We start from the raw sequence: 19,953 nt of genomic DNA, 5'->3' as shown, positions 1-19,953 counted from the left end.
GTTAAAAAAAATTTCCAAAAAGTATTTCAACTGCCCAGGCATTTAATAACCCTTTGGACCTAGAAAGAGTGTACCTTATAGAGTCTCTCTGAGACACAATTTTAATAAAACTGTAGCAATAATCAAACAAGGTAGTCTGCAGGATTGCAAAGCTATCCTCCCTCATCTTCTTTTCCAAACAGTCCCTTATACTTCTGTGTGGACAGTCTGAAATCATTGCATTCCAAAAGCAATGAACTATTTGTCCTTAAACTTTGCAGGTCCCCAATATTTTACAACATCATGACAGAAAAACAGTGGTTTCCAAACAAAGCAGGATACTCCTTTCACTCAGTTCTCTTATACTGAACTACTTCTACTTAAAAATCTAAGCATGAAATTTACCTTGTAACAAAACATGTCAGCAAAGCTTGCAAACCATACCTTCTGCAGTACAAGAGAAAAGGAGGGGATAATTTCACAAAAAAAAGCTGAAGCTTTTAATCACTGCATATTACCCACCTCCCACTGTAACACAGATATATTAGTGTTCTTGTTATACCGTATGAGGTACACCATCAATGATTATACATGTTGTACATTTGGACTGTAGGGCTTATTTTTTCCAGGCTCTTGTAATCCAAAATTTAGAACAGAAAACTTGGGGTGACGTGTTAATGCTACAGCTTGCAAAATACAGAGAGATGACTCACAACAACAGGTACCACACAAACACTACATATAGGCCACTCTCTAACCTTTGCGTACAAGCAAATCTAGTTTTACTGGTGGAAGTAATTCATATCCCGTAACAGGGAAACATAATGTTTCCCTGTGTGTTTTATCTCTGTTTGGTTGGAGAACAGATAGGCTGAGCAGACAGAACCTTTTCAATTCTGCAAAACACTTACAGCTGCTTAGCTAATAAACTTTATTTAAAAAAAAATCACAGCCTTTCCCCCTTCCCTGAATAACTTTTTAAAAAATGCCACAAACTATTCCTTTGCAACTATGCTTATCTATAAAAGAATAATCACCTGTACCAAAATTTCTGTGTTGTCTCTAGTGGATTTTAAGTTAAAAGATAAAGTAATGCTTATTCAGTCTACACTACCAGATTAAAGTTACAAAAGAATGCCACTTAGTTTCTAGAATTTATTTATTAAATGAATTATGAATTTATTTATTTAGGAAATACAAACTACTACAGTGCAACAATGTTATTAAAAACATTTTACTATCATTTGTCTCAGTTATTTCCAAATAAACATGTTAAAAATTTATAAAGCCATTTCCAAGCTCTAGTACCAGTAGACTCCTCTGTGATTACTTTCTTATGGTACAACAACTTTCTAAATTATATAATTCCTAAATGACTTTGCTTTCACAGTGTAAAATATAAAATCATCACAGATAGCTTTCATTCTATAATTTATTAAAAAAAAGGCAACTCACTACACCAAAAAGGTATGAACCAGTTTTTGGCACCATGAAGTTAAAATTAACAGACCCAAAACCCAGCTTGTTTTCAATGATAGCTACACAACCCATTATCTTCCTTCCAGGCACAAAGATCATCAAATCATACAACAGTTTGGGTAAAAGATAATTTCATTTCAAACCATGCCACCATGGGCAGGCATGCCACCTACTAGATTCCAAGTCCCTTCCTAGCTGACCTTGAATACTTCCAGGGGCAGGGCATACATAGCTTCTACAGGCAACCTGCTCCAGTGCCTCGCTACCCTCACAGTGAAGAATTTCTTTCTTTCTAGTATCCAAACTAAACTTACTCTCCTTCATTTCGAAGCTGTTATCCCTTGTCCTATCACTGTAAAAAGTCCCCCTCCAGATTTCCTTCATCAGTGAAAGGTGGCAATAAGATTCCTCAAGAGCCTCCTCTTCTCCAGACTCAGCAACTTCAATTCCCTCAGCCTTTGCTCAGAGAAGAGGTGTTCCACCCATCTAATAATCTTCATGGCCCCTCTGGACTTGTTCCAACATATCCATATACTTTTGTACTGAGAAAGTTGAATACAGTACACTGCATGAGTGGAGCAGAAGACGAAAATCACCTCTCTTGCCCTGCCGGCCACACCTCCTTTGATGCATTCCAGGACACCTCTGGCTTTCTGGGCTGTACAGAATAACCCTTTGGCCACACCTGCACCACTTCAGGCACCATCCCCTCACAGCTACTGCACAAAATTAACTCTGGCCAGGGTCAGGACCGCATTTTACCATAACCTCATTTCAGATAGTTGTACAGAGTAATAAGGAGGCTCAGGGGAGACCTTTTTTCCAGGCTAAACACATCTCAGCTCTCTCAGCTGTTTCTCATAAGCCTGACACTTCAGACCCTTCACCAGCTCCTTCATCCTTCTCTGAACATGCTCCAGCAGCATCTCAGTGTCCTTCTTGCCCAGAGGGGCCCAGAACTGAATACAGTGCTCAAGGTGTGGCCTCACTAATGCCAAACACAGAAGAAGAATCACCTCCCTGATCCTGCTGGACACAAAATCTGATACAAGCCACTGGCCTTCCTGGCAACTGGGGCAAACTGCTGGCTCATGTCCAGCCGCTGCTGACCAGCACCTCCAGGTCCTTTCTCACCTGGCAGCTTTCCAGCCACTCTGCCTGTGGTATTGGAGGGGGCTGTTGTGGCCAAATGCAGGACCTGGCATCGCCTCTTGATGAAACTCATACCATTGGTCTCAGCCTACTGATTCTTCTGCAGAGCCTTCTTAACCTCCAGCAGACCAACAATCACACCCATCTTGAGTTTACAAACCTAGTGAGGGTACACTTGATCCCCTCATCCAGATCATCAGTAAAGATGTTGAACAGGACTGGCCTCAAAACTGAACCCTAGGAGACACCACTGGTGACTGGATGTCAACTGGATGTGACACCACCCATCACCATTCTCTGGGTTCAGCTACCCAGTCAGTTTTTAATCTGGCAAAGGGTGTACAAGTCCAAGCCATGGGCTGCAAGCTTTTCCAGGAGAATGCAATGGGAAAAAAATAAATATAATAAAATAATAACAAAAATGTAAAATAGTAACGTGAATAACGTCATGGTAAAATAATCAGTAACAGAACTGCTTCTTAAGAAATTCTTCAACTCCTGAAGATGATGGATTTAGTTGTTAAAGCTATGTATTAGTTTAAGAGCTAAATTCACCTTCTCAAAATAATCAATTGTATACAACAAAGTTAGTATGTAGGCATTTCATACATATGTATTAACAATAAAGGAAGATATTGCTTGCATAACAGCCATTCCTGCTACAGCAACACAGTCCTCCCACTGCCACCAGTCCCAAGAAGAAAATGTTCATATCCAGGTTTACGGAGAGCCAAAATTCTGCACAGCTTCTAACCCTCCCAGCTTCTCTCAGCTCCAGAGTACTACTAGAAATAGTATGGTTTTCTTTTTAATTAGTTATGTTAGACATACTTTCCATTTACATTAAACAACATCATAATAATCTACACTATAGGTCATCTCATCATCTTTAGTTCCTCTCTGAAACCAGAGAAAGACCGTTTCCGACACGAGGGGTTTCGCAGATTCATTCTAGACACATTTATTTTGGTCATCTTCAGCACGACTACTATTATTTTCATCTAATGTCCTAAGGGTTTGAGAAATCAGTAAGCACTCAGTACATTTTCACCAGTTCCATGCTATTCATGATTGTGTAGGTCCCACTCACATTTATGCTAAGACATTCTTTATAGTCTGGAAGGTCCCAGCCTAGCTGGCTGCTTCTGATACAGTTACTAATCATGCTTGTGGCCCTTCTCTGAACTGTCCTCTGAACATTTTCAAAGTCTAACATCTGCTTTTTGAGAGGAGAGATTGGAACTACACACAAAATTGAAGCTGTGCACAAACCATTAAGCCCATAATGATTGTATTTTGCTTCCTTTTCTTCGCCAAATATTTCTGACTGTCACCAGAATCCATGGTTTCATGAAACAATAGTTCTGTTGACTATAAGGGTCATTTCCATGCCCACTATCAAACAGGTGAAGCTAAAATATCAGAAAATTTTAGCATCATTCTTATCCAGTCTTTGCCCAGATAAATACTGATCCATGACAGGAGATTCCTGCTGCTGTATGATGAACAATAAACAGAATAATTAAAACCCCCAAACTATTATGTGTATATTTTCTTATATCCATATAATATAAGAAATTGGCCAATTCTAGGCCAATTCTATTACTATAAATAAAATTTATTTTTCTTCTAAGGAAGGGATTTACCTTCATTTTTCCACTGTATTTTGGATCTGAAATAGTTTCAAAGGCTGCATCTTTGCTTAACTGCACAAAATCTGGAAAACTGGAAAATACCTGGCTGCAAACTCGTTTGATATGTGCTTCCTGGAAGAAAAGCAGAAAGATTGAACAGGTGTTAAAAATCAGATCTATATTAAGCCATGCAAGGAGTTAAACAGATTGAAACATGATCTGCCGAAGTATCTCAAGCAGAGTTATGTGGTTTTTAATTTAGTTCACTACAAAACTGCTGGATTAAACATATCCTGTGTGTTTTGCTTTGCTTCATTTGAAAACAAAAGAGATTCTTAATCTGAAATCATGGATCGTAATCAGAATTTCTCCTCCTGACCAGAATCACCAGTTTCAAAAAATTCTCTTGCCTTGACGTTTGCATTACGCACGGGTTGTGCACCAACATTTCTCTTGACTCTCTTGGGTAACAGGCCAGTATGGGAATTACATATTGTTCCACAACAAAAACTGTACAGGAAATGGACTTAAGGTGTTCAAAAGCCACATAAAGCTCCATTGGTAAATTTAGCTCCAAACTTAAAACACGACCTTACACTTTAAGTCCACTTTGCTCCAGAGAGAAAGAAAAGATCACACCTCTCACCTACAAATAGCACACATAAGGACCTTCAATACTCAAGGTAAGAAACACTACAAAGTATTCGTTTCTTTAGCAGATGTTGGTAAAATTAATAATTATGCAGGACGCAGAAGACTGTAAGTCACAAAATAATTGTATTCTGTTATTTCAGAGGTTATTTAAATATCAGATGTTATTACAACAAAAACTACACATGCAATACATAAAAAAGCCCACTATCTGGGTATATGCTGTGTGTAATGTGCTGGACACTAAAAGTAACATTTATGAAAAAGCAAAACTGCTTTAATGGAACAAGCTCGCAAAATTAAGTAGGACATTGTGATTTCTCTTCCTTGATAGATTCTAAGAAAAAGTTGCAATGTCCCTAAATCCCTTTCCTCATTCCTGGATCTTAAGGCTCACAAACAAGCATTACTGAAACTGCCATTTGTGGGTCTGCTGCTTGCCATAGTAACAAGATAAGCTGATACTGATCTCTCATTGAGCAATTTCTTCTAAAACATGTTTCTCATTATTTAAAGAAACTCAGCTCTTAACATAAAGTACTAGAGAAAAGAAACCATTCCAATTATCTATTATTTATTTGCACAAAGACATTACTCTTCATAAATGTAACAAAAATAGCACTTAGAAATTATTAAAAATTACTCTCCTAACCTCTTTGATGTTTTATAACCCTTACTTTCAGATATGAATCAACTAAATGAACATGTTGTTTTGTATAACATATTTATAAGGTATGCATTCTATATGACTGAATGGAAAAAGAATTTTACAAAATATCTTAATTGCAGTTAGTTAAGACTCATAAGGAGACCAGCAGCAATTTTCATTCAAGAGTTTTCATCCTATACATTTTCCAAAAGTCCATTTTCTAGATACTTCTGAAACTAACCTGCAGCTTGCTAGTGTTGTCTGTCTGCAGCAGTGCAGCATGATTTGCAACCTTTTGTAGGATCATTAGGTAACTGAAGCGCAATGACTTAATCGTTTCACCATGTGCATTTACCTACAAAAAAAAACCCAGTTTATGCAAATAAATACTACTGAAAGTAAGTAATAATCTCAAATAAATACTATTCTTATGAGGTTTAATGCATTAACAATTCTTAATACTATAACTGATTTTGAAGAGATGAATACTGTATTTCTGATAAAAATGAATCAAGTTTTGTTTTTCCTTCATCTTTGTCACCCTATTAATAGAAACACCTTGTCAACAAGAAAAAAACCCTACAGCTCTGCTCATTACTTGCTAAACATTTCAGGCAGTAACTTCTAAAGACAACCCATGGAGATAATCAAGAATTCTTCAGTAAACAAGAAGATGGTAACTTTATAAACAATTAAATCAAGCAAGAGCAGTTTGAATGACTTCTTACCTTTCAAATGTTAACTTTACTTTTCTCTCCAGCAAAAGCCTATAAAGTTTTACAAACATCTCAAATAGCATAATTCAAGCTTCAGACACTCTACAGTGCAACACCAACTGTGCAACAGCATCAGCTATCTTCCTAGTTATGGCTGGCTGGCTTGATCAATATTTGTTTTCCTTTGCCTTCTCAAGTTACTATATTTCACAGTTAACTTTGGAATAAAAGAGCTCATAAGAGCACTCAACTATCTGCAGGCCTGCCTACTGCCCTTCTGTGAATCAAGTCCACCAGCATTTCTTTTTTTTCTACAAAACATCACTAGAAACAAAAGCCTGCAAAGAGGGCTAGTATCCATGGAATATTAAACAAAATTAATAAGGGGATTGGTCGTAAAGAAAGATGGAGAGGACTGAAGAAGCTACATCATTTGAAAAAAAAACCTCTACACAAGCATCAGAGCAGGCCAGAGAGATAAAAGGGAGAAAGAAGCATGTAACATACACTTCTAAATGTTTAAAAGGTGTGCTTAATCTGAGCCTCCTGACTGAGGTAAGGAAAACAAATTCAAAACTAGACTGATCAAGGTTTAAAGAAGTCCAGAGAAGATTAAAGAAATCTGCGAAAGTGTTACTTATGGATAAAGTTCGGCTTGTGCTCTGCAGCTGCTGTTACAGTTCTCCCCTCATGAAGCAAGTCAAAGTGAACAGCACAGAAAGGTATGACTGCAGTTAGAACACAACCAACTACCCGGGCAACCTGCTAGGTTCAGCATGCTTCCCGTTCGCAGCTCCTGCACAGACCGCCTGAGGCACCCGGGAGCAGCATGGCTGACACATACTGAACATCTCAGTGCAGTACCCTTGCCAGTATCAACTAAATCAGAGGTGAATTTATTAGTAAAAGATCCAGAATTTACTGCATAGGGAACAATCACCTGCTCAGGGCATGCAAAGCAGCTTTGCAGTAACCCCAAAGTGCTTAACTTTATCATGCTGGTGATGCAGCTCCCCATGTTTCCAGCTGGGATATCCCAAACAGATGAGCTAAACTAGGCAAACATTTCAATCAGCTCTTCATCAGCAGAGAGTCTTTTGAGAAATTCAGAAGACTATGCAGTAAAATTCAAACAGTGCCAAGCTCTTACTTTGTAACAACAGTTCTTCCTCTTCCTTCCACTGCTGCAGGTACAGGGCTCTCCTGCTCTCAACACTAAGGTAACATCATCTGTCTCTAGCACAGCCTGGTACACAGCTTTCTGGAATTCAGTGAGGGAACAAAACACCATCTGCCAAAGAGAAAACACAACAAACACTATCATGTGCATCATACAATGAAAGGCAAAAGACCACTGCATCAAAAAACACAAATGACAGATTACTCAAAACAGAAATTAATTCTACACTTGCTCAAATAGTTACAGGAAATTATTCTACCACCAAATAAAAAAAAAAAGTGGATCTTGACACCAAAAGAGCATGAAACTTTAGCAAAAATGTATGCATACTTATTTTATTCCACCCCAAAAATCTACAAATATTAATATCATTCTACAAGAACCTGCCATTACTTTGCTCAAAACCTTCAAACACTGCTTTTGTGAAGGAATAGGAGGAGGGAGGAAAAGTGAGAGAAGTAAACGCATAATGTTAATTACAAATTCCTCTCTGTTTTGCAAGGTGCTTAATTTGCCCATTCTTTCCCCTTTTTAGGCATTAGCTGTTGTAGGGCACTATCGTAAGCAGGACAAACAGAATAAACAATGAGAAGGCAAGGATCTACAAAGTGCTATGGCAAAAACTCTGATCCGTCTTCTGAAAGACCATGGGTGGCATCTCCATGACATCTTTAGTCTTAAGCAGCAGGAGACAGAAATCCCAAGATCATTCCTTAACCTACACTATCCACATAGCAGCAGCACCATGCTGAGCTATAATAATACAGCAGTAACTTGAACATATACTCACATTAACAAGATAATGAAAAGAGTAAAACCTGCTAGATTCAGAAAGGAAACTGACTCATGTTTGTGTTAATCTGTCCTTCAGAAGACTGCCTAGATGACATTATTATAAACTAAGGATGAAGAAAAAACACCAAATTTTGAAAATAAAATCAGATGCAAACTTACATATTTGTCAACTCAGAATAAAAGATTTAACAGAACTCTTAGCTATACCTTTATTTAGATAATATAAAGTATTATTACTTCATGTAATATTTACAATTGCATCAGATGAACAGGATCACAGGCCTATCACAGAATCAGTTTGCCTGAGATTTTTCTTTTCTTTTGGGATGGGAGGGAGTTAAAAGCATACTGTTCTATACACAAAGTGTCAAGATGCAAATTCAGAAGTTCGGCATAGAATTTCAAGACATTTAAATACATTGCTTTGGGCTTGCAGAGATAAGGACAAAAACATACATAAAACAGATGTGTAAATCACTAGTCAGAAGACTAGCTGAGCATTTTCATGCTTGATTACTCCATTTCAATGTGCAATCATAGTAATTATGTGAACAAAGCACACTACTTCAAGTGCACTTTTTCCAAGACTATGGATTCTTCTTAAGTTAAAAAGATGAAGAGAGAACCAAACTACAGACATGATGCAAGAGAGAAAATACAACAAGAAAACAAAAAGAAGAGATACATTCATTAGCATTCTATTTGAAATGTGAAGGCATTCTTACTCTGTCTTCCTTTTTTGGCAACTGATCACTGATAAGCGCTTTGGTACGTCTCAGAAACCAGCCAGACATTATTCTTGCTAGCTTCACCATGGCCTTACGACCTGTTGCTAGCTCTCTTTTAGTTGCAGTGTGCCTCTGGCCATGCTCCACTGGATCAGAAAATTTCTTCTTGAAATGTCCTCTGCTACCTAGAAGTCCTGGTACAGCCCTATTAAAAAACAAAAGGGGATGGGGGATTGATTCACTGATTTAAAGCATACCATAAATTTTTTTTCTGACCAACAGCAAGATCTCTTAAAGCAGCAGTCACTAGAGAAACTACTGAAAATTTTAAATACAAATAGAAACATATATTATTTTAAGACATGCCATTTTTCCTTTGTTTTCTGTGATTCTCAAATGCTAAGACATACCCCTCAGGAAAAGGGTTCCAATCTCTTTTCAAAAGAAAAAGTTTAGCAGAACAACAGAAATCACAATTATATAGAAGCTCTAAACTACAAGGCTGCTAGTGTTAAGGAGCCTAAACTGGAAGCTAAGCAGTCATGTTTTCAATTTTTACTGGTTTTATGAAATCAGAATATACAATTAACAGATATTACAATTAACTAAATAAAATCTCGAGAAACCAAATAGTAGAAAGAATTCAGTAACTGTTGGCAGCATTACACATTGGAACAATTTACTAAGAACACCAGCATAGTTTTAATGCACCAGATGCAACACTAAGCTTAGAATATTCTTCCTGCTATTTCTGTTCTATATATCCTTATATTTAAAGTATATTTGCTTTGTTCTTCCTCTGCAAAGCATTCCCAGGAGATTTAGATCTGTAACTATGGTCAGTTGCACCTCTACTTGACCATTAAAAGTTTTTCAGAACAAGACTAACTTTTCAAATACGTGCACTTGTGTATTTTGGAAAAAAAAAAAGCAAAATATTATTATTTTCATCCTCCAAGTAGGTCAGAATGACCTGCGCATACTGGACAGAGCAAAGGCACTATCTTGGTCAAGGTTGTGTAATGATTTCCTATCTACTGGGTGAAGGACAGAAGAAAAAAAGAGTGTCCCTACAGGAAAAGGAAAAAAAAACCAAAAAAGCAAAAGAAAGAAATAAAAAAAGGGTAATATGGTAAAATTTTGACTACTTCCCAAATTCCCCAAAGAAGCCAGCTGGGATGAACGCCAAATGTATTAAGCAACTGTAAAATACCTCCCCAGTAAGTTACATTCTCAAAAAAAAGCAGGTGTTTTGAAGTTGAGGGTTGTATTTTGTTGTTGTTTTTTTATAACACAGATGGATCCATACCATCCAGTCCTGCCCCAACCCCACTGCACAGTCAACACACAGAAGTGCTTAAAAACATAAAAAATAATATTTTATTTACCAGTCCATAACACACCAAAGTTCCTTCATATTGTTTTGAAGAATGGTTCCAGTAAGACCTATGCGAACACTGCATTTTAATGACTTCATGGTTTGAGTTATTTGAGCCTTTGGATTCTTGATTCTATGTGCTTCATCCACTATCACAGCAGACCACTCTATACTGCAGATCAAAAAAAGATTTCATTAATTGACTTCTCCCATCACCCCACATACATACAAAAAGTGAAGTGAGCCACACAAATAGCTGTGACTGTATTATAACACATTATTACTTTTTGATTTCCCTGTTTTTTTATATTATATCACTTCACTTCCCTATACGGTTTCTTTAGTAAATTCCGTTAACATAGTTGAACATAATGGCTAAACTACATCATCAAATAAATGAGCTACTGTTACCTGTATCAAATGCTTTCTGTGAACAAAGAAGCTTTCAATCCGTGGACCAATGAATCCAGCATATCTCACTAAAATTGACTCCACTCATAATTAAGATTTATAAAAAATAAGTAAGTCTCTGAAGGTAAACTATGCTTAACATAGGTATGCTTCATTTTACCAACAAAAATTATCCAAGGCAAGCACCAGTGAACTGAAAACATTTTAATCTGCACAGTTTTCTACAATGAGGTATCACTCAAGAATACACATACAATACCAATATAGCAGAGGAATTTTAATTTTTTGGGATTGTGATGACAAGGAATGTAGCTATAAGCAATGACCAAAAGATATTTTGCAGTCAGTTCAAGAAAAAAACTTAGGAGTAGAATGACCTGTATACTGAGATAATAATAAAGTCTTAAAGTTCCTAGGAAGAGATTTACTACCTCTATGATTCACTTTATATACATTAATATTTCAGAACACAACCATATCCAAATTGATATGCTGCAAAAAGCTGAAACAGACATATTTAGAGATGTTTAGTAGAAAGCATGTCTCCTGAGCAAGCTGCATTTAGTTCATTAATGAAGGCTGATCTTGTGGCATTTTTGCTAATCACTAAATACATTCATTCATATTCAAGTTCCTATATTCCCAAAATATGCTAAAAATTGGAGTTTCTTGTAAGTCTAACAGATGCTCATATCCTAGCTCCTGTCAATTAAATCTCTTATACTGATTTACATGCACAAATGAGCATATTTATTCTTATTCCTGACAGCTAATTACTTAAGAGCAGCTTTTGAGGCCAATCCATTACTGTAGTGAAGCAAGAGTCAAAGCTTCTTCTGGTGTTGAGATCACAGGCCCATCCAGTCACATCCTCTGCAGAAACAGTTTGATAATCTGCGCACTGAAGAAATGTATTTGCAGGCAGTCACACATTAGATCTGCTCCACACAGGCACCTATTCCCTGACCACAGTCTATTCCATGATCAAGCATGAGAAGTTCCTCAGAAAGAACACATATAGTGATAACAACTTTTCTATCTGTACTTCTCTACTCTCTGTACTTCAGACCTGAGCACAGAAATTAAGATGTGATTCTCTTGATGATGGATCTCCAGGCAGCTAAGGTACTCTCTGGGGCCTGGACCTTTCCCGACACCTGAAATGCCAAGATCTGCAGATCCACTTATATCAGCTGCTGAGGGCAGGCTGCTACCGCCAGCCATTGACACAATTCGTACCCTACTTCCAAAATAACATAGGGGAAAAGGACCTTTAGGATTGGATGACAAATGTGTGGTTTTAAATCTCAAAGCTTTTAAGGTTCAATAATCTCATCAAGCTGGTGAAAAGAGCAAATAACAAGGAAAATACTTTTTTGAGCATTTGCTAAAAATTCCAGGTGATTGTTCTCCTTACACTGACAGACAGAAATACCCTCTATATATCTTCTAGAAGCCATCAGGTTTCAGGCAGGAAATTCCTCTATCTTTCAGAGAACATTTCATAACTCTGTTACCAACAAAGACTGGCTTTACGAGAACTATTCAAGCACTTACTGCTACCAAGTGTCCCCATTACAAAGACAGTTGTATTGAGTTCGGCTGAGATGGATAATTTTCCCACAGCAGCTCTCACTGGTCTGTGGGTAGTAGGAAAGGTGTTTTTAACACACCAGTGCTTTGGCTACTGCTGAGCAGTGCTGGCAGAGCATCAGCACTGTCTCTCAACATTCCCCCCACATCAGTAGACTGGGAATAGGTAAGATCCTGGGAGGAACAAAATTTGGCCAGTTGACACAAACCCACCAAAGGGATAACTGATCTTACAGCTCAGATATAAAGCTAAGGAAAGGAGGAAGAATGGGGCATTTGCTATTTATGATGTTTGCCTTCCAGAGCAACTGCTACGTGTGTGAAAGCACCATCTCCTGGGAAGTGGCTCAACACTTCTGGGAAGCAGAAAATAAATCTTTTCTTCTCTTTGTTTGTGCATACATAAACTTTTGCTTTTGCTTTAGTAAACTGCCTTATCTCAACTAAAGACGTGCTAATTTCTCTTCCCTGTCCAGCTGGGAAGGGACTGATAGAGTGGCTTGGTGAGAACCTGGTGTCCAGCCAAGGTCAACCCACCAGAACTGGACAGGTTAAATTGAGTAGTACACGATAAATTCAATAGTACAGGGATTCTTCTCTGCCGCACGTGAGTCAATGGATTTAACAGCACATATGTTGTATAGAAAAAAGTCCTTGAAGAGAACAATGCACAATTAGACAGTTAAAATTCAGTGTGTACAAAAACATATTAAAACTATTACCTGTTAAATTCATCCAAATACAGGCGAAGTATCTCATAAGTTGTAAGAGCAACTTCAAATTTCCCTTGCTTGATGCGACTCATGTCATCATCTTTTTTGCTGCCATGTAAGACAGAGACTTTAAAGTATCCCCATGTGTCCAACTCATCCTTCCAGTTATAAAGCACTGAAAGAGGGGCCACTATGAGGAAAATCTGAAAGCAGATATATATTATAGTATCACTAGAAAAACCACAACACAGCAATTTCTCAATAACAGAAGTCAAGATCTTGACTATTTTACTGGTCTGAGCAGTCTCACTGTTTAATTCTGCCATTTCAAAGGATATATGGAAAATATCTAAAGTTAATATAAATTCAAAAGTAATCAGTTTACCCTGAGTATGTATATAATACAGCAGAAAAATACTGTCATACAAAAATTAAATACTAAAAGCACTACTTACTTAAATTATACTTTTAACAAATGCAGTAAGATGTGAAACACTATCATTTTGCATTGTCATAGCATCTGTATACCATAAAATGTTTTACAAATGGAAAAAAATAAAAGGATTAAGAGGGTAAGCAGCTTCCTCAAATCTATTTAGTCAAGTCATCATGTGACTTGAAAACAGATAGTCCTGAAAAGAGTTAAAAAAATTAGGACAGCTCATACAATTCACTTGGTATGACAGGATAATAAAATCAAAGAGGTACAAAGTGACCTTGGGACATTTTCAGTCCAACTTTATAGTCAAAGCAGTGGCAACACTGACTTCAAACCCAGGCTTAGCCAACTGAAGTCTTCAAAACAGTATAAGGATGGATGGGGTCTACAACCTCTCTGTGACCTCTTTCAACATTAAATGTCCTCAAAGCGACATTCTTCCCTCACGCATAGTCAGAGTCAGAACCTTTCCTGTTTCTTTGCACAAAAAGTGCCATCCCTTTACCAGTTCCTCTGTATTTCCTGAGGAACATATATCCATTATTTACACAGCTACAGTCATAGCTGGCTGTATGACTGTCATATGCCAGTCAAATTCTCTTAGTATTGCAGCAAAATAAAAATAACAATGGAAAATAGAAATCACATGATTTCTGTAATGGATAAAATTAAAACAATCTTCAGATTTATCTTATTCACACAAAACTTTTACATGTATCTTTTATTTGCTGTCACTATATTCCATTACCTATATTATCAGACTTACTTCTAACACAACAGTCAATCAAGAAAACACAGGACATCACAAGGATATTAGCAATACTTTCCAAACATATGGATTCGTCTTAATTAAATAAATACCCTGTTATTACAGGCACACATGCTTTTTTTACTTTAAAAATATCATCACACAACACTAATTTTCTACTCACTGACATGGGCTTTTCAATGTACTCTAGTCACAAATCTAACCCAGACACCTCCAAATATTTTCCATTAGTGCAGATGAACAGTAGAAAGAGATTAGACAGTAAAAACTAGAGAGACCACTATGGCAGTCTGGAAAACTGAAGGCTTCTCAAACACTACTACTACGAAAGGCATGAAATCCTACTTCAGCAGCTGAATTTTAAAAATTAATGTACGTAAACTCCTAGAACAAACAAACAAATCCAAGTACTGCCTTTCATCAAAATCTTTAAGCCAGTATCACTAAAAGTTGTACCTTCCTGGGGTTACAATCTGAGCCCTTTTTCATTGTCCGCAGTAAAAACTCCGGCATATTATTTTCAATATCCTCACGTGTTCCCTTTTTGTGCAACACTGCAGCCAAAAATGAAATGACCTTGAAAAAGAAAACAATTATCAGTGACTATGTACAATAAGAAATTGAATGAATTCCACAAAAAATAAACATTTAGGACAAAATCCTGGATAGGACTCTGGAAGGTGGTTTGATTTGGTGGGGGGGGGGAGATATTTTTTCTAGGGGGTGCAGGGAGGGGGTGTTTATTGGCTTTAAATAAATCTGGTTTTAAAATGGGACCCTCCCTCCCTTGGATTTCCAAGAACTCCTTGAACTAATAAGAGCAATTAATTGCTCTATCTCACTTTTATTCTTTAAGTGGAAATGTCACAAAAATACACAGGAGAGTATGAACGAGTCAGAAAAAAAAATGGATGAGGCTTGTCTTGCAACACTGCTCCTTTTCAGGGTACTTGAATTTCAGATGAGAAAACAGAAGGAACAGATATCCTCTAACTATCCTCTCAATGTTATTTCAGCAAAAGGAAGAAGAGGCTTATCCTACAGGTTTGTTTTTTACTAATACATCTTTTTCTGTATGTTTCATTCCTTCAAATTCCTGTTGTTGACATCAAAACAATTTTTCTTCTTTTGTGCTATATTCTCTCATCTGCCTCAAACCAGTCAAGGTAATTAAAAGAACACATTTATTACAATACACCACAGCAAGGACAAACATCCCAGCACAAGCTATTCCAAACTGCTCCTATCATAATCCAAAACAGGAAGAAGGCAGAGAAAGATCGGTCGAGAACATGCAAATTCAAAATGTGCTTTGGATAAATGGTATCCAAGGACTAAGTAGCAGCAAGGATCAGTTGCATCATTAGAGAGGTGCCCTTCTTTTGAAATCCCAACAGACCGCTTCTACTCAGAGCAGCTAGCTCCAGCCACTTCCTTTTTGCAGCTGCTACACAGTTGCTCATAGCAGGACAGAGGTAAAGCTACCAACTGCTGATGTCCAAAAAAAGAACTTACTCCCTCTAATTATGGAGAGAAAGAGCTAGCCAAGAGAGCAGAGTGCAGAAAAAATACCTCCCTGAAAAGAGTAGTTGGATGGACAGAGGAGAGAAGAAATCTATCATAGGTAGGGCCACAGAGCGAAAGAAAGATATGTAGAATAAAAGTAACCCAAACATTTTTATACATAATATCTCATAAACTGAGGTTGAGATGAACTGCCAGTTTGTGCATGTTGTTTAACTAATCACTTTTACTTTTAAATCCTTTGAAAATTAGAATCAAATTCAACTGAACAATAAACCTCTATGTCTTTTCCACATTCTCTATTCTTGGTAGAATTTGCATCACAAATTTCTAAGAGTAGATAAGGCAGTGAAACAGCAACTCATAATCAAAAAACTTTGGCTCTTATAGATAAAGCAAGAAGCAACCTAAATGCCTTGATAGTAAACTAGTTTACTGTAACCACACTAAGGAACAACATTATTTTATTTGCCTTCACCTAAACTTCAACTTGATATGAAGGAACCATATGGTTGAGATATTTAAAGCAAAAATCAGTTCAGAAATACAAAGAACATTAAAATTCAAAGGATTTCTAGAAAAGTTTTTATCTCATGAACCATCCTATAATTCAAAAACAGTAAGCTTCAGCCAACTGACAATCATGAGATAACTTTTTTCTATGACTATATAAGTTATTCAATGAAGTTTTTAGATTTATTTTCTCATATGTACTAACCTTTTCTAAACAAGTGAATTCTACCACTTTACTTCATACCCACTGAACTACCCTTCCCAAGCTGAACTTGAACACAAACACTGGGTTTAATAAAAAATACACAAGATCACAGAATCATAAAACAGTAAGGGTTGGAAGGAACCTTAAAGATCACCTAGTTCCAATCTCTGCCAAAGGCAATGATGCCATTCATTAGACCATATTGCTCAGGCCCCCATCCAACCTGGTTTGAACACAAAGGTTACTGGAAGGTTGTAATGAGTCCTCCAAGAGCCTTCTCTTCTCTGGGCAGAAATGCCCCAAATCTCTCCACCTGTCTTCATAGGAGAGGTGCTCAATCCCTTGGAACATGTAGTGGCTTCCTCTGGACCTACTCTAACTAGTCCATATCCTTCCTGTGCTAGGAACCCTAGAGTTGCACTGCTCCAGGTGGGGTCTCAGAAGAGTGGAGCAGAGGGGAAGAACCACCTCCCTTGACCTGTTGGACATGCTGCTTTGGATGCACCCCCAGGCTGCAAGCACACACTGCTGGCTCATATCCAGCTCTTTACCCACAAGAATCTCCGAGTCCCCCTTCTCAAGGCTGCTCTCTACAACTTCTCCCCATTTCTTCTCATGTCTGGGAGTGCCCTAGCCCAGGTTCAGTGCCTTGCAGTTGGACTTGTTGAGCTTCATAAGGTTCTCATGTGCCCCATTCTCAAGCTTGTCCAGGTCCCTTTGGATGGAATCCCAGTCTTCTGTTGTGTCAACTGCACTGCTCAGATTTGTGTCATTTGAAAACTTGAGATTGCACTCGATCCCACTGTCCGTGTCACTGAAGTAAACATTGCAGAGCAGTGGTCTCAAAACAGAGCCTGAGGGACATGACTCATCACCAGCCTCCACCTCAGCACAGAGGCATTGACCACAACTCTCTGGCTGCCAGCCAACTCTTTATCCATTGAACTGTCCATCCATCACATCCACCCCTCTCCAGTTTGGAGTTAACGATGTCATGTAGAACCATATCAAAGGCCCTACAAGAAGCAGAGACATCTGTCCATCTTCCCATATTGACCATTACCATAATTACATCATATAAGTTCACCAGACTGGTCAGGCACAAGTAGATCAGTCTCCTCATCCTTTCTTTTCTGACCTACGTACCTACGGAATCCCTTCTTGTTATTCTTCACATATGATACTCTTCACATAAGACATTCTTTGAAATCTCTTTCTTCTAAAAACTGGACACAGATTAAAAGAAATGGCCATCAGATGTGAATTCCACATAGGAACACACTGTCATTGTGATAAATGTGCCTAGAGAATCAGCTCTGAGATTCAAAAATGCAAGATGCAATCAAGACAACTAAATTTAGTTTTTGCACCCAAAGTTTACTATTATCTTTCATAGATGGATAGATACACAGACAGATAGATAGATACTTCTTACTACATGAAATCAGATTATTAGCAGTTCTGAGTAGAAACAGTCTTCTGTAACTACTGAGTTCTTCAACTACCACGGACAAGAAACATGGCCACACTTAAAATGAAGCATCTGTTAACAGAGCATCATCAGCTATTTATACAAATCCATGATACACCTCTAAATGCTCTATGCAGGTTTTTGACAGTTTAGTTTACCCACTCCTCTTGTTAAGTTTGCTACAGGACAACACTTTTTTGTGCTGAAAGGCATCTGTCAACATTCTCCTAAATGGAAAGACAATAGATACCACAGGTAATACCTGTCATTGTATAAACTTGCATTGGACACATGGAGCAAGACAAAAGAGAGTGAGAAAAAGACTAGCTCGCACAGAACTCAAACCACCCACTTTAAATTAGACACACTATAGAGAATTTCCACACATAAAATCACCCTAATTATAGAAAAGTGAGGAGACAGTGAGGAAGTAAAAAATCAGTAATTTAGGTCACACAGATTCAAAGCATAATGACAAAAATCCAGCTACACGTTATCCTCTCATCAATCAAGCTTCATTACGAAAAGAGGGATGGAAGTAGCATGGAATACGAAAGCACTATTTCCAGAGATGGGAGTGAAAGTGTCAGCTCTTTTGCATTCCCAGAACAGTGAAACTATTTGTTTACAGGAAAAAAAGAAAAAGGTATTTTAAAAGCAAGAGTCAGATAAGGGTGTCAAGTTATTTTAGTGTACTCCAGTGCAAACTGCTTTCATGATAGGCAGGTAGCAATCCTCAAAGTAAATTTAACCCACCAACATTTTAACTATCATAATTACTCATGCTTATACTAAAAGGAGTCACATCCCAATTTTATGGCCTGTAAGGAATGAGTCTTAAATCAGCAACGCACTTCTGGCTCTGAGTGCTGTCCTGGACATCATGTCCTGCTCAACCATCTCTGCAAGAGCAGAGGGAGGTCTAAACTTCATATATACAATGCTTTTCAAAAAAGATTTACAGATCCCAGAAAATACTATATTCTCCCACTGTAACAAACAAAAAGAATACCTGTATTGTCTTTCCAAGGCCCATATCATCTCCAAGAATACACCCTCTTTTATTAGCATAGTGTCTATACAGAAACTGGGCTCCTTCCCTTTGATAATCACGCAGGTATCTGTTAATTGTATACGGGATAAAATCACCATTGTCCGATAATTTAAAAGCAACTCCAGGAGATGGAAGATTTTTGTCAGGAAAATATGGCTTTTCCAGATCACCCTCATCAAATATTATGCTTTTCCAGGGTCCTCTACTGTCTTTGACTTTACAAAGTTTTGTTATTAGTATTTTCCTTTCTTCAGACTCCAAGAATGATACAACAGCAAATGATTTTCCATTCTTGTCCGTTTCAAGAGAAGTTATTGTTCCTTCATGAAGTTTTCCATTTTCAAAACAAGGGGCAAGGCATTTCTCCCCAATACGCCAATGATCTACTGAAAAGAAAACCAAAACCACACGTAGTGATAAACTGGCCTGATAGACAAAGTATTTAACTTCTTCACTATTCAAGCAATGGATAAAAATTTAGTTTACAGAATGCATACAACTACATACAAACACTTTATTGAAGGTAGAATCAAAATAGCAGTTACTGTTTACAGCAAGACATAAAATTATAGTTGCTCTAACACCACTATTTGAGAAATAACAGAAGGTGTATAGAAAAAAAAAGCAAAATACAGATTCCAATGCATTAAGTTAACACAGTGGCTTCACAGATGCAAACACAGCAGTATATATCAAAGTGGAAAGACCCCACATCACACTGGCAATGAAAAATAATACAAAATACCTCTACTAAAAAAAAAACCAACAAAGTCTTCACTCTTCACAGTAAAAAAACCTCACAAATAATGGCTGCACACAAAGTTTTCCAAATCTGAACTCGGAGAAAAAGGGATGTTCTTTTCAAGTTTGCAGAAACAATTTCTAATCTTCCCCTGCTCAGTCATCCCAAAACAAAGGGA

At 37.5% G+C, this 19,953-nt stretch overlaps 1 protein-coding gene across 2 annotated transcripts in view; it reads right to left on the bottom strand.

Annotated features, from left to right (window-relative positions):
• ERCC6L2 (ERCC excision repair 6 like 2) overlaps positions 1 to 19,953 on the bottom strand; it is a 32,310-nt gene that overhangs the window by 10,533 nt on the left and 1,824 nt on the right. For both annotated transcript variants that reach the window (XM_064405780.1, XM_064405779.1), the window contains exons 2-9: positions 18,992 to 19,419; positions 14,723 to 14,842; positions 13,068 to 13,261; positions 10,352 to 10,513; positions 8,961 to 9,168; positions 7,411 to 7,551; positions 5,786 to 5,899; positions 4,257 to 4,376 (exon numbers count right to left, since the gene is read on the bottom strand). In XM_064405780.1, the coding sequence (XP_064261850.1) occupies positions 4,257 to 4,376; positions 5,786 to 5,899; positions 7,411 to 7,551; positions 8,961 to 9,168; positions 10,352 to 10,513; positions 13,068 to 13,261; positions 14,723 to 14,842; positions 18,992 to 19,419 (1,487 nt within the window). The remainder of the gene's footprint in view (positions 1 to 4,256; positions 4,377 to 5,785; positions 5,900 to 7,410; positions 7,552 to 8,960; positions 9,169 to 10,351; positions 10,514 to 13,067; positions 13,262 to 14,722; positions 14,843 to 18,991; positions 19,420 to 19,953) is intronic.

This window comes from Passer domesticus, chromosome Z (assembly GCF_036417665.1).
Source record: "Passer domesticus isolate bPasDom1 chromosome Z, bPasDom1.hap1, whole genome shotgun sequence".
Lineage (NCBI taxonomy): Eukaryota > Metazoa > Chordata > Aves > Passeriformes > Passeridae > Passer > Passer domesticus.
Note: the sequence above shows the minus strand (reverse complement) of the source record. Positions and strands in the feature narration are given on the sequence as shown.